This window comes from Acipenser ruthenus, chromosome 11 (assembly GCF_902713425.1).
Source record: "Acipenser ruthenus chromosome 11, fAciRut3.2 maternal haplotype, whole genome shotgun sequence".
Taxonomy (NCBI): domain Eukaryota; kingdom Metazoa; phylum Chordata; class Actinopteri; order Acipenseriformes; family Acipenseridae; genus Acipenser; species Acipenser ruthenus.
Window position 1 is genome coordinate 5874973 of NC_081199.1, and position 16417 is coordinate 5891389.

The window sequence follows — 16417 nt, forward strand, 5'->3', positions numbered from 1 at the left end:
AGATATGAAAAAGTGTTGGAGCTTACCGTTCCCGCTGCTTCCTTAATTGTTTAGTGGACCTGTTTATTTAAAGTTTTTCATTATGTTGCTCAAGTCCCTACAAGCTTTTAAATAGTAGGATTTTTTTTTTTTTTTTTGCTTTATCAAGAGACAAGCTATAATTTTAACTATTGTACTTCCAATTTCAACCAGAAAGAAAGAAGCAGATAGCATTAAGGGAAAATATCTTTGTTTCCATTAACGTACCTTTTAATTCAACGCCAAAACTAAGAACAAAAAAAAACCCTGCTGAGCTCCGATCAAGACTAAAATAACACAAATATTTCAACAGTTCAAAAAGGCCTGCCTTGTTCAATGTCAACTAAAAAGCACTTGATTAAGCATATCAGTATTACAATAATGGCAAGGACTTCACAATCCATCAAGATAAAAAAAACACACTGCAGGACTGAAAGCGCTCTGCTTGAAAAGGGTGGAGGGGGGGTGGAATGTACACAGTAAGCAAAGCCTCGCTCAAGCTTCATCACAAACAGACTGTACAAATAATAGAAGTCAGTTCATTATCACTTGTCTTCCCTCCAAACTTATTAAATGCTCTACAGTCCAAGGACTACAATGTTACTGCTGCGTTAACATGAAACGCCTGACTTTAACATTGCTTTATCTTGTGTTGTCTGCATGCTGGTGTTCTGATTGAAATCAGTGGTGCATTGTGGGAAGACAACATGAGTACTGTTTCTGGGATTCCCCATGTGATTTATGAACATGTGTGAAAAATATAATAAATACAACAAACAATATTATGCTGAAAAATATATTGCTGCGATATGGACAACATGGGTACAGCAAGTACAGAATTGAGTAAGAAGTACCCGTCACACGTAAAAACAAAAAAATAAAAATAAGTGTACTTTCTTGAAAACAGGTAAAGACTACGCTGTTGGAAAAAGAATAGAAGTGGCTAATACTGTTTGAAAAATGATGGTGTTGTAAATACAATCTGCAAGTCAGATTCGTCCCATCACCACAGGTATTACTCTCTCCAGTGCTCCAAATCCTCACAGTAAACATGTCAAATGAAACAGGCCTCAGGGGAGTTCTACACAGCTGAGGTTCCATATTGGACTGGGGGGGGGGAAGGAAATGTTACAACAGGCGCATCTGATTGGGAATAATCTGCACATCCACTATGCTATCGTTGCTGATGTTCAACACACCTCTCATTATATGCAGTGGATCCACTGGGATATTTTTTTGTAAGCTTTATCCCTCAAAGCCTGCCCTTTAGCCAAGCTAATACTGTATTATGCAATGTCATGTTACACTACAGCCAGGCTGCCACATTTCACAACATGGGCACACTGGTGATCTGATAGCACAGGGGGGGCCACTGGACCACTGTGAAGAAAAATAAACCATATGAGCAACCAGAAGGATTCAGTATTTTATCAGAGAATGCTGGGCTGAGATCGGTTAGTCTGGCACCGTAGATGTTTTGTATAAATACGAGAAAGGTACTATAAAACAGTAAAGAAGAAATGGGAAAAGGGAGATGATTTAAATTGATTTACAACCTGCCTGAGCATGGCGCCGTTTGTTTTACAGAAATAACCCAAACGCTATGTCGATACTCGCTGGTACATTAATTCCATGTGTGGGAGGGTGGGGGAGGGTGTGGGGGTGGGGGGTGTTGCCAATAGCTGGGTGGTCACTAAACTACCAGACTACCAGAATCCGACAGTGATATCTCTTTTTCTGGTTTGAACTGACATGAACTGGATTCTATCAGGCAATAAAATTTGCTAATCTGGCTCCATTCTTCAATGACCATTTCCATTACACCCCAGTAACGTCAAGCACCAGTGGTGTGCTGAGGTCACTTGATGGTATTATAGGAAACGTGTTGGTTTGTGATGTTATTTTTGACCAAAAGGAATTATAAATTAGCTTGGGTCACAGCGCTGCACTTTGGCTTCCACCACATGATTACAGTTGACAGTGGAGAGCCAGCCTCTTCTGAATGCAGACGCTCATCTCTTTTTCATCTTTCTGTTCAAGGAGAATCTTTTTCAAGGCCTCTGGTCGAGAGGTCTGGTCACAGAGGGCCCTGTTTTTAATCTCATTGGTACGATATTGCAGTCAGAGCACACAGAGATTAAAATACAGATGCAATGCCGTATCAGAGGAGGTTTTCTACTTCAGACATTGGTGACAGCAAGTTTAACCATTTGAAGTGCATAAAACCTGTTTAAGAAATATACCAATATAAATCAGTATATTAATTGTAAACGACTGAGAAATAAAAAGAACCATTTCTGGAACTGAAGATCAGTCTATAATGTAATGCTTGTACTGTAAAATGCATTAGCTACGAGTATGACAGAACTATATAAAAAGTTACCAGTTTTATTCTAGCACAGCAGGAGTAGTTATGTTCTATTTAGGGTGGAAGTAAATTAAGGGGGAGGGGCCAGGGATTGGAATTCCAAGCTGATTTTAATCAGTGGTATAAGCCGCACAATCTCCTTCACCTACTTAAAGTAATAAGCATTCTTTGAAGTTACCTTAAAAAAAAAAAACACGTTGGTCTCTAGTCTAAATTCACCCACCAACCTGTCTGTACATGCCACAGGTGAACATAATATGTACGTGCAGATATTTACACTAAATATATGATACTTGACTAGGATTATAAATGATACAGCTAACAAAGAACATCTATAAAAACAAAACAAAGTCCTGGCATAGATTATGTTTGCACAGGGACTGTTTAAAATCAAATACTGTAGATGAAATGGGTAATCATGCTTTTCAGCTCAGTAATTATTACCCTGGTTCACTGGCTGCAAAGGACATCACAGCCAAGCTGGGATTATTTTGAAACAGCTGGGTTCAAAAACTGGCGCAGACAACGTTGGCTGTGGATAGGCAAACAATGGAAGCAAGCTGTCCATCCCAAGCCAGTGTACGGCTGGTCATCGGGCAGTTACACATGGCAATAAAAGCCCTTTCTGAAAAATAAAAAACTCTCTCTCTCTCAACTGCAATGAGGATTGTTTTCTCTTACGGGGCCCTTCCTGTGCAGAACACCTTAGTTAGTATACCTTTTCTAAAGACAGTAGCAGTCTTTTCTTAAGGTTTGTATTTCTAGGTAATGCTTTGTAAAGCACATGAGTAATGGGTTAAAGGTGCTTTATTTTTACAGTATAAGGTAATAAAAGCAAGTAGGGAATGTCTTGGTAGATGTCTGGAAAACGACTTCATACACAGAGTTATAATTGCATGGAACAGCCTGCCAGGTGACGTAATAGGATAAAAACAATGGAAGTAAGCGAGTGTATGGCTTGTCATCTGGCAATAAAATCCCTTTCTGAAAAATAAAACCTTTTTCTGGTTTGCCTTTGCCCCTCAAATCACTCTCTCTGGAGATAACATTAACTTCCCCCAAAGCAGTTTAATGGTTGATCTGGGAAGCTGGCCAAAATGGGGGCTTTCCCAGATTTGTATCACTAACCTGCAGATACCTCAATAAATGGAATGCTTTGTTGGTGATTTGCAGCAGGAAGCGGAACAACAAAAGTACCACTTACATCAACAAAGCCATCGCCAGCCTCATCAGCAGTCACTGATACACTTGTGGTTGAAAGCCCCCTGCCCCCCCCCCCCCCCAACTTCCTGCAGTGTTTTTAACGGTTATAAAAGTCTTCCGTGTCCATTTCATGCAATTGTTTGGGCTGTATCTCAACTCTCCATCTCCCTACTTCCTGATGGCTGTCCTGAGATCATGTCATGCCGACTCCTCCCAGCAGGGCTGAAGCAGGAGAAACGTCTTCATAGGATATACAGTAGGGTGCTGCTTGTGCTCATGAAGGAAGGGGTTCTCTTGTCTCCGCCCCCTTTTTTATATAAAGAGAAATACAACAAGCAGCTTACGTGCCATTCCTACAAATTGTGGATTCCACACAGCGGTGTGCAGTAGCTGGTAATAATGTTAACCAATAACAGTGGTTTACAGCTTAACTGCTTCCTAAGGGGCAAAATACAATTAACCCACACTTTAAACAAATTGCATGACACACAAAATAGAGAAAGTCAATGAATAATCATGGCTTTTGGTAGCATTAACGTAAATCAATTTACTGTAAAAGCAACTCCTAGACTGTGTGCTCATAATTCAAATGCGTATGGAGTAGTGGTTAGGGCTCTGGACTCTTGACCGGAGGGTCGTGGGTTCAATCCCCGGTGGGGACACTGCTGCTGTACCCTTGAGCAAGGTACTTTACCTAGATTGCTCCAGTAAAAAAAAAAAACCAACTGTATAAATGGGTAATTGTATGTAAAAATAATGTGATATCTTGTAACCATTGTAAGTCGCCCTGGATAAGGGCGTCTGCTAAGAAATAAATAATAATAATAATAATAATAATAGTATCAGACGACAAAGCAATTTATATGTCTTTTTTAAAGGGACTTTTATTACCATTATATTTGTAATGTTGCTTGCACAACCTAGACTCCACCTGCAGTGCTGACAAATGTTCGATTGTCTTTTACCCCTCCTTTGTAACTTTCCCACACTTTGCGCTCCCTCAACTGCCAAAAAAACATAACTATGGAAACCGTTACAGTGCTATTACTCAGCTACTGTCTAATATTAGCTGGTGTTGTGAACAATGGTGTGCTGTATCAAGTATGAGCCAAGAAAAATGGCAATGAAAAAAAAAAAAACAAGACAAAAGAAACAGCTTCACATTCAAACACGAGGGAAAAAAATATAATAATAATAGGGCTTTACAAAGTATTAACGGTAGACATGTTCCAGACACAGCGGTGGTACTATTATTATTAGGGAGCTAAACGAGCTGGAGCCAGGGGTATCCTGAGAGCCTGACTGACTGCCATGCTAAAGAACAGTTTGCACTCAGCAGAGGACCACTTCCAATGCAATACAAATACTCAGTTTCGCATCAAGGAACGTTTTCATACCAATATACTGGTTTATTTGCTTTAGGGTTCCAGCCTCCCCTCCCCTTCGAATAAATGCTTTCTGCTTCCATAATACCAGCAGCAGTTAAATAGTAATCCATTTGAAGTCCTCATGCATGAGCACACACAATAATGATATAATGGTGGGGCAGGGATTAGTCTTTTACCCCCCAAGAACGTTTTCATCTAATATTAAATATGAAATTAAGAGACGATTACGCATATCAGTGTGCTATAAGAATCAGAACAATAAAAACCTTTATGAGAACCACTGGAGATATCCTGTTGCCCAAGGGGAAAGAAAATATTGCAATGGCGATAAGCTGTGCCATTCTGAGGCCCAGAAGACAGCCTACAGTATACTGTAACAATAGGAGTACGATACTAGACGCTCTCGCAATGTAAATGCAAAGAAATGACTCTGCCTTATTAAATTAAGCTAGTTACTGTAATTGACAGGGGCAGAATCCGATTGGCCGAAACTATCTGCAAGCCTTAATACACATTTGAATATGTAAACAACTGCCAAGAATGTGTAGGGCCTGATTTTCAACGATTTCGGAATCGCAGAATTAGGCATTGGGAACAGAGTTAGGCATCTTGCTCTTCAATTTATTATGACGGGAAGCTACTGTATATAGATGAAGAAAGTGATTTGGCCCAAAAAATAATCTGCCCTTGGCTTCAGGGGAGCTATTAGACATCCTTTATCCTTTCTAACCTTAATAGCAACTGATCGTTGGGGCCCGTGGCTTTCCATTATTCTACAGGTATGAAATGGGTCTCTTTGTATTTTTTTCAAAATGAATTAGCATTTCTGAATGTGTGCCCTGTGATTCACTTTGTCTATTCATTAACCTGGCACCATGTGAATACACACCATGTGAATACAGGGGCACTGCCAGACCTTTATTCTGACAAGAGCTTTATATATATATATATATATATATATATATATATATATATATATATATATAGTAATACATTGTTTGGAAGCTCAGATCTCTGCCTTTATAGTGTACTGCAAGAATACAGTATTTGAAAATCCAACACACAGGTCTCACAAATCTATAGTTTATATTTACAAAGACCTGAATGCCATACTCCCAGTTTACATTTATTCTTTATCAGTTCTTACACACAGCACATACACACTTTGTATAAAAGCATATGGATAAATGAAATGGAATTTAGACATGGTTATATGCAAACATTTATCCTTATTTGCAAAGCCTTTACGCCCACTACAACAGACTACAGCTGGAAACTGGGTTTATTTGAATTCTAAAGCCTGTTCTGAATGGCACTTGAGAGCCCCCAAGCATTCCTTCAGGCAAATACTGCAGTCACCAGCTGAACGTTTTATTTTTGAAAGCTCGGTATAGCTACAGAATGCAGTTGGGAAACTATACTGTAGATGCACCCAATTGAAACGCTTGCTCCCTCATTTACTGCCTTGCCAAGCTTCCAGACTGCAGTACAGTAATTCATTTTCCTCATCCACAGACTAGCTACTGAAAGAGCAATGTCTGTAGATCACAGAGTTTTGTTGTGATCCATTGAATGCACTGAATTATTTATTTTGTTTCACTGAAGAACAGGCAGCACCGGCCCATTTAAATCCACAGTGCAGGAGTAGTACAGCGCAAGCAGTTAGAGTTAAAAGCAGCTACCTCTATTCGCTGAAAAACACATGAAATATCAAACCTCTCCAGCATACCTCAGAGTATTACAGCTCCACATTTCCATTCTTGCCAAAGCGTTTCACACAGAACATTTAAACCATGCAGCTGGTCAGAAAAATGATTTCTGACAGCAAATGGCCTTGAAATGTTACATTACTTATTCTGGCCTCATCTGTATTGGTACAAAACCTTCCTGTCCCATTAATATGACAATTTAACAGGGCCCTGGTTGCTCAAATTGTACTACTGGCACCTGTTCACTTATTAAATGCTGGAGCAAAACAAGGCTTTTTATAAAACATGTGACTGTATCTGGAATGACAGTTGGGCTACAGCTCTGCTCATGTAGATTGCTAACAGACATGCGAGTACTCCACGCATGTCACGATAGGAGTTTGCCTTGATAAAATACCAACCATCAATAATGAATGTGTATTACTGTTGTGTAGGGGACAGGTTTGACCAGCAGACAGACTATGTAAAAACATCAGTGGCCACCATTACTCTCGAGGACACTGGTATTTTGCATGATGTATTGTCTATGAAGCAACACAACTGCGCAAGTTAAAAAAAATCTGAGTGGCATCCTCAGTGGTTTCCGACCCTCCAAACGAATGGGATTACAAGCTGCTCAAAGCCTGAAACAAGTCGGGACAGAGGCCAGATATTAGAAACCGAGTCAGTGGAATGGTACGCGGCTATGGGAAATTACACCCAGAGTATGGTATGCAGACCAGGGTAAAAGAACGGGCTACAAACGGCTCAGTACCTTAGCAGTGCTTGACCCCAACCACATACTTAAACAAACAGAGGGTCAGACTTGACCATGCCATAAAGCATATGGCAAGGGTGGCCAACCCTGGTTCTGGAGAGCCACAGGGTCTTCTGGTTTTCGTTCCACCTGAGCTCAATTACTTAACTGAACTTGGTTTTCTTAATTGGTCAACGCTAACTTGTTTCCAGGTCTTTAGCCATTGATGATTTAAGATATCCAGAAAACCTGCAGGATGGTGGCTCTACAGGACCAGGTGGGCAGCCCTGGCATTTGGGATCCACAATAGAACTCAATACATGTATGGTATGAATAATATTTTCCAAGAGCCCAGTTTACTCACATTTTGCACCTTTTAATTCCTGGACTGTGTTATGGCAACCACACCTCTTCACTATGAAACCCCTCTCAGATGAAGTACCTCACTAACTATAAAAGAGAGGGCTGCATCAAGCTGTGGATTAGCCAAGAATGGACACAAGCCAAGCTCCAGCAGAACTCTCCCCAACCCAGGCCTCTTTAGAAAACCCGAATACTGGAAATCCAAGTGCATACCTTTCATTTCCTGGCTGAAATTCTGACAACAAAGATGGTCTTCTTCTATAAGGCTGGGACATTGCCCCATGAGACATGTGAGAATTGTAGTCTCTAGAATGATGATGGTAATCCGCAATTCCTACATCCTGAAAGAGAAAACAAACGGATGATATATTAGCTGAAATGACCTCCCATTCTAATACCTGGACAGGTAAACCATGAATTACAGACACAACATTCATACATTATGATCATGAACATATACAAAATTGCCGTATGGATAGAAGCCCTGTTGACAGATATTATTTTAAAGGCATTACCTACTTATATTTCTTTATCATGCTGGTTTCATATAAAATACTACTAAATAAACACAGTTCAAGTGATTATAAACCACCCCCACACTGGAGTTGAAATAATCTGCTGAAAAGCCCTGCATGGTTTTCTTTTGAAAAATACTCCTACAGACACAGCAAATTGGCAGTCGTTTTCACTGCAAGCGCCCTGCAGTCTCCGGTCCCCTGAAACACGTCTGAATTTCTATTTATTATGATGGAAATTCAAGGCTGTTTGTTGCACATAAGCATGACCTCAATACCAGGCCTCTGGAAACACAAACTGGCACAATTAGACAACCGAGTAACCTACTCATTACAATTTATTTACGTTGCTGGAAAAATATGACCGCATCAAGCTTAGAAAAGCTGTGTATCAAACCATGTTTGTGTCTCTGTTCAGCAGTGGAAACAGTAGCTTACACAGACACACTGCCCGAAACGTTGCCCCCTGGGGGAGACAGTCCATGGGGGAGGTGTAGTGTGAGGCTATTCAGTCTTCATCTCGCTTGTTATGCTTATGAAGGTTTCAAGTAGTACTACAGTGCTTTTGTGACGACATCTTCTCATTACCATGCAACCATCAAAACATACTCACTTCAGTGCTGAGGAAAAACATCCCAATATTCGAACATACAACGCTTAAAATACATTTGGTAGCAAAAATGTGCATGTTCGTTTTTGTTCTTATAGCAGAATATATATTATTATTTGTTTATTTAGCAGACGCCTTTATCCAAGGCGACTTACAGAGACTAGGGTGTGTGAACTATGCATCAGCTGCAGAGTCACTTACAAATATGTCCCACCCGAAAGACGGAGCACAAGGAGGTTAAGTGACTTGCTCAGGGTCACACAATGAGTCAGTGGATGAGGTGGGATTTGAACCGGGGACCTCCTGGTTATAAGCTCTTTTCTTTAACCACTGTACCACACAGCCTCCTATATAATTGACTGTATCCAAAAAGATATCATGCAAAGGAAGCCAATGCATAAATGATATCTGAAATAAATGCCACCCATTTTACTGTACTGAAGAACGTTTCTCTTCTTTCTTCAATAGGTTATTGGAAATTGGAGTTCTCCTCAGTCAGTACCAACCTGGACGAGCTTCCAACACACAGCGCTTCTGAGATCAAAAGGCGATATTCCCAACCTCCAATAAACTGACACAACTGTTACCGATGACAATGACTTCACTACACAGCATTAACTAAAGGTTCAATGCTCCCAGGGTTCGTTTTCATACAGTATACATGGCTGCTAGGGCTAGACATAGCTGCATTGTGAAGCGATTTGCTTGTACACAAATGAGTAACAGCAGTAAAAAACATCACAAGCCTCGGTATGGGGAAGCCCCACTGCAAAGACCACTATCTCTGCAGATGACATCAAGAAACTTCCGAAGAGAATCGACTGTGGGCTGGAGGAAAACCACATGAACTGTAAAACGGTACCAAAAAACAGCCTTCGAAACTGGAGATCTGTTTTAGCAGACTGCAGATGCCTTATGACACAAGGGAGAATGAAAAGCTATTGAAAACCGCCTACAGAAGCTATCTGAAGTAGACTTGATTACCTATTGCTGCAATTTACTCCCAACACATAGCTAATCATTTGTTTGTTGTTTGATTGGGTAGTAAACATAGTTTATTCTGTATTAAATGACACCTTATCAAAAAAGACCAGGTATTTAGAAGACACACCGACACCTGCACTAACTCTAAAAGCAACCTCACATTATAACTGGGACATTATAAAAAGAATGGCTGGTTTTAGCTCATGAAATAATTCCATTGAATCTTACTGGTCTCGGATCCATTCAATCCCTTATATTATATTGTGTTATGTTCTTCTGTACTGTAGTTTCACATGTGCAGTTTTCAAAGAAACACATGCAAATGTATTTGAACACGTCCATTTAAAAACATGGTATCCTGCACTAAAACTATGTTAAAGAAAGCTCTGAATTGGATATGTCTGTTCAGGTAGTCTGTTACGGTTTAACTTCCTGTGTCATTTTACAGCAGCAGTGTCATCGCGGTCAAAGCATGTTACTGGCTGCAAAGCATGTCCTTCAACAGTGGACAATTTAATTACCATCTGACAGTAAGGAATTATTTTACTTTGTTAGCTGCAAATCACTTTAAAATGCTCCCTCTGTACCAGCGTTTCAGTTCCCCTTTAAGAAGTCTGATAAGACATCACATTCAGCCCCCCTACAATCCCAACCAGTTCTATCACATGCTGCACCGGCTAAGCCACGGGCAGCTGAGTGCAATGCACTGTATGTTAATCACATGAGCATTGCAAATAAATGGTCTGGTAACAAAAGCTATAATCCTGTCCACAGGGAATGTGTAACAATGGCAGCGTTCGCTTGTAGCAAGCTGCAATTCATGAGACAAAACATTTCTGATAAGAGTCCGTGTATTAAGCCATGTCTCAATAATATACTGCTTCCAGAACATCAATGTGGCACAAAGTTATTCTGAGCTGCTTGCAGCACATAGAAAAGCAGCTTTACCTTTAGACATGTAAATTGTAATCTAGGACATCTTCACTTCACAACCCCCCAGCTATAATCAGTTTTATTTTGTGTCAAACAGTAACAGATAAGGGGGTGGGGGCTACAAATGCTTTCCCACTTTTAGTGTGAATTTGTCCATGTCTGGCAAGACCGATCTCAAATCAGTGCTGTGCGAGCGGCAAGCATTTTTACTGTATCTCACAGCAACATTTCATTTTACCTCCGCTTTCATTTGTCAACCTCATTTTACCTGGAAAAAACTCAGGCAATATTTGGAGAAGGGTTCGCAGTGTTTCATTGACGCTAAACACAACTGAAGGTCATCTTTTTTTTTATTATTGTTAAAACGGTTTGATTGAGTAAGCTGCTTTGGAGAATTATACAAGATTTGTTTTGTGATTAAACAGCTAACTAGACCCTCAAACCTTGTAAAAATATTGTTCTTTTACTTCCTGCATATACATCTCTCCCTGGATAAGGGCGTCTGCTAAGAAATAAATAATAATACTTATTGGGTGGGGTTTGACTTTACCATGAACTTTGTGATTTTCAATGGAACAGTAAGTCCTCTCTCAACTGTGTCTTTTGGCCTCAGTGATGTCTCTTGATTAATCATGCAATAAACAAATACAGTATGGGCACAATAAGGCCTGCTCTATGTTGCAAACACAAAAATCTTTCCCAGATCTATTCAGGAGAAATTGCTCATCTGTCTATATCTACATATATGGGCAAAAAGGTTGCATCTCCCTAGAGAATTAACTAATTGTGCTTCATAAAGTCGAATGAAACCTGCTGAATAATGTTACGTTAACATGTTGAATTACATACCGCTTTGTGGTTTTCCATATACTTAACGAAAAACGGACTTGAGGTATGATTTGCAGTTTCTTTGATTACATGACATTAAATAAAAGATCCAAAATGATGTTCATATGTATATATTTTTTTAGAATGAGGTTTTAATTCTAAGAGATGCTAAACCTTTGGCCATAGCTGTAGACTGCACTCCTGCCTCCTTGTAGCTGCACTGCCAAACCCCTTTGTTGAAGTAATCTTTTGCAAAAGGAACTGCTTACCGTGCGAGCCCTGGCTAGCTGCATGGGGATGTGCAGGGGACTGGAGAGGGGACGGCTGTCCACCGGCCTCCTGTTCTGGGGCACAGGCTGTGTAGGTCTGGACATTGTGGTGGTCCCTTTAACGGTGATTTACAAGCTGCTCATTATTGCTCTGCGTTCAGTCTGGAAAAAAAAAAAACAGGACAAAGGGGATTAATCACTTGGTACAGTAGCTCAAGATCATAGCCAGCTACCACACGGTACAGTCATGCATGTGTTCAATAAAAGACAAATGTGAACTTGACATATTATTCTGCGTGTATGCTTGACTGCACCCACACACACACATTTTAAAAAAAGGACAACTGCTGAAAGTCATTACCCGTGAAACTGGCTTTAAGGTCATGGAAATGTGAGATATGTATATAGCTTTCTTCCCTCAAAAAGGCAAATGAGAAAGAAGCTACTATTTATGATGTCACCTGCCCGAAAGGTACTTCACTCCAAAACAACTTCCCCCTGTTTCTCGGTAACCAAGGAAACCGAGTCGTGTAATTCCTTGCTCACTTGCGAGTCTCATCTTTGTCTGCATTTTAGCCTTTTATTTATTGCAGAAAACTAGGATCCCTTCTAGGATCCCTGGTAATACAGCCATGCATGTATATTTTTAGCAGGACCTGCATGCTCAAAAAAGAGGCAATCGCTACCTCCTTCCTCCCTTGGCACATATGTGTCATGCAGTTTCATTTTACACTTACACTGTGCAGATAGAGACAAACAGACAGAAGAGAAAGAGACAACAGGGACACACAAGGATCATCGGATCATTCATGTGTCAGAGGACTACTTAAACTGGTAAGCAGTTATACTGCAAATCACATGTGTGCTCACACACACACACACACACACACACACGCACACAAAACAGACACAGAAGGCAAAAGTATTGAATAATTTAGGAAACAGACACCATGACAACAACATGATTGTTGTGTGAGCTAAAACATTATTGCCGATAAGAATTTATATCCAAGAGAATTACCTGAAAGGGACCACTTGATACAGCACAAACCTATTCAACTTGTAGGAACAAGCACTGGACTAGATGAGCACAGAAACAAAGGCCTGCCCCCCTAAATCAAGTTTCAGATTTACTCAGGTGACTAACTTGTTTGCAAGAACACTGATCGTTTCCAGATCTCTAATCGCAGGATGCAGAGGCCCCTTTGTGGCCTGAAGCCAAGATAACCAACGACCTGCAAGCCAATAAAACCTGCTGAACCTAGAGCAGGCCGGGGACTGGAGGTGAACCGGTATCCGCTCAATACCCACCTCCCACGGAGACACGCCATCACTTCACACTGGGGATTGAGCAGAGCAAAGGTGGACTGTAAACCTTAGCCGTAATTACAGTATTACACTTTAAACCCTGTTTGCTATTTTGATGAACTCTTATGCAATGCTTGATACAATTCTATACAGAATCAAGGGTCTTACTCTACAGCATCATCCGATCAGACGGTCTCCGCTCTCAACTCTGAACTGCTTATCTTTATTTGATTACTACAGATTACAGCAGCCCCTACATTACTGTAGTTGCAACAGAATTACAGAAGATGATCAAGTAGAATACAATTACATATCTACTATTTAGTCTTGGCGTGTCCAGAGAATTTGGATTCCTTTTAGTACTGGAGCAAGGGAATTCAGAACCAATGAGAATGATTGCAAAAGGTCAGGGAAAGGTCATACACACATTATATAAGCCTGTTGCTCGCTGGGGTTAGCCACATTCTAAAAGGATCTGTTGCACATGCATGCCTGCTTCTACTGAATGCCAGGAAACAACTTTGCAGAATTGGGCCTGTATCATATGATATTGTACATTATAGGGAACGTATTTTAGTAGTAGTTGTAGTAGTAGCATTTTTATTACATCCGTACCACTACACTGCTACTGATGTGTTCACATGTCCAGGCACAGCACACTGTGTAACAATCTGGATCCAACAACTAATGACCAACCCAGGCCCTGGCCAACATGATGGATGCAATATGATTGGTGTTATTCTAAAGAAACGGGACCCTCCTCAGCCTGTGCATTAATCTGGCAGCGTAACAGTGGGAAAACAAACCCAGCTGGCAGGCTAGAAATGGAATCTGCGAAAGCCCACATCTTCATCTGGAAAATGTAAGACTTGTTTTTCTCTCGATTGCCTCATGTACACGGTATGGTTTTCCCCAAGCAAAGCTTGCAAGGTTGTGCACAGTGCATTACTGCTGAAAGGACTACAGGACAGTCTGTTCCTGGCACATTTGTAGTCTCTGGATTTTATAACTCCCTCTATCCCTGGAAGGCAGTTGCTGACAAGGAACATTCCTCTTTTCCCTCTTGGGAACTCATCAAAACCTGTCTATGTAGATAAACCCAGCTTATGGGACCGTAGCTCATTCTGTATGAATTTACATCAATTTAAAACTACTGGTAGAATGCATTGATGAAACTGCAACTGAAATTGAAGGGAAAACAATTTTTAAAGAAGAGCAAAATGACTTCTCTTCTTAAGGAGGAAATCATTTTGATGTTGGTTGTGTAATAGGATCAAAAGAGCCCTTCAACTTTTGAATCTCACTTGCACCGGGTGACACAGTACTTTATGGCAGAAGGTAATCATCTGATAACAGATACGAGACCATTCAACAGTCACTAATGTTTAACTTTGCTAAGCTTATACCTTGGCAGCGCCTGATGTAAACACCCCTTGAACTTGTGCCTACTTTTTGCCTGTGTACTGCAAAAGCTGGTGCTGGTTCTCTGGATTAACTAAAGCATGAGTAATCTCTTCAAGCAATTTAGAAAGACACAGTGAGAAGACAGCAGTCCATTGCATAATGGTGACCGGGCTTCAAAACACAGCAACTCCCCTTGTCTTTAAATCTCCGGGGGTAGAAAAATGAAATTTTCACAGTATGCAATCCTCATACAAAACATGTGTAACACATAATATAGAGATGAATAAACAGTCACCTGAAGGTTTCAGAAAGCTAAAAAAATTACTAAACCACCCCTGACCTCCCACCTTACCCTCCCCTCTAAAAAAACACCATCAAATATTTAAGAGCTCTTGAACCTCATTCACAGTCATCCAAGAATGTAGCCCCCTGTCAAATTGGAAGAAGCTTATCCCTAGATCCTCATTAGGGAGGCTTGGGGTTGTCTCTGTTACCACTGCTGCTATGAACTACACTATAAGGTGTCTAGAGAGTATGCTGCAAACTGTGTTGACGATCAGCGAGGTAAAAGGGCATAGAAAAAGATAAGGATTAACCAACTTTTTCACTTTTAACATTTTCCATCTGCCGCACAGTTTTTCTCCACTTTTTTTTCCCCCATATCCCTCAATTGTCGCTTTCTCCAGTTAAAAAAAACAAACAAATATCCTGAACACATTATTTGAATGACCTTTCCTGGTAACTTAACCCATATGTGCCTTGGTTATTATCACTGCTTTAAAAGGGATTCCAACTGAATTGCACACAAACTGCTGCAGGTTCACTGTAGGACTTTCTATTATTTATAAAACAAGAAACAACTCTGTACTGAACAGCCCTGTGGAGAGTTCACAGGGTTCCACACTAACTACCTTAGGGCCCATTGAAATCCGTGTTGAGGAAAACACAGACGGAATCACGTAATTCAGAGAAAAATCTATTTTGAAATGTTATAGTTCCGCTTGTGTTGAAAAGAAAAAATCTACAAAAAAAAGCCTGCATTTTGATTTTTTTTTAAATTTACAATGTTCCTAGTTTGTTTCAATGTGTACCTTTTTTTCTGAAAGCACTTTGATTAAAACCGTTCAGAAAGGATTTTTTTGTCATATTTTTTCATGCATTTCTAGCTTCATCATTGCTGTCAATGTAGCCAACACTTGTGGTTATAAAAAACCAAAATTACAGATTACAGATTTTTAAAACCGAAAAATCTGAAAATCAGGAAAAAATAAAGCAGAAAACTCAAAATAATAAAACAGATTTCATAGGGCCCTACTAACTGTTATTCAATTTTAACCGATCCAATTTCCCTGTGCTGGTACTGGCTGGTCTAAAGTGCATTGCTTTCGCTGGATAGCACCAATTACTCTGGGCTGGCTGACATTTGCCCACTCATGCAGAACAAATGCCTGGATCACTGCGATTCCAATCAGAGGCACAGCAGAATCTCCAGTGCTGTTAAACACTTGCTGTCTGGCTTTCCTCTGAGGTCACAAATTACGCTGAAGAGGCTTCAAACGCACCAAGTAGAGCACAGCACAGGGAGTTCCTTCTAGTGTTTAAGACGTTTATCATACAGTGAAGTCCCTTTTAAGGTATGCCTTCATTTTGATCACATAAAAGCAGTCAGTTTTGCAATAGCTGAACAGCAGTATTACACTATGTGGTTCATTCAATTACCCAGTGACTACTAAGCGGTTTTTTTTACTATCCTTCTAAATTACAATTAAAATAAATATTAG

At 40.3% G+C, this 16417-nt stretch overlaps 1 protein-coding gene across 10 annotated transcripts in view; it reads right to left on the minus strand.

The window, feature by feature from the left end:
* LOC117426165 (nuclear receptor corepressor 2-like) overlaps window positions 1-16417 on the minus strand; it is a 127824-nt gene that overhangs the window by 94235 nt on the left and 17172 nt on the right. For all 10 annotated transcript variants that reach the window (XM_059033094.1, XM_059033091.1, XM_059033093.1 and 7 more), the window contains exons 2-3: window positions 11925-12086; window positions 7999-8126 (exon numbers count right to left, since the gene is read on the minus strand). In XM_059033094.1, coding sequence (XP_058889077.1) covers window positions 7999-8126; window positions 11925-12029 — 233 coding nt within the window. In that variant the 5' untranslated portion in view covers window positions 12030-12086. The remainder of the gene's footprint in view (window positions 1-7998; window positions 8127-11924; window positions 12087-16417) is intronic.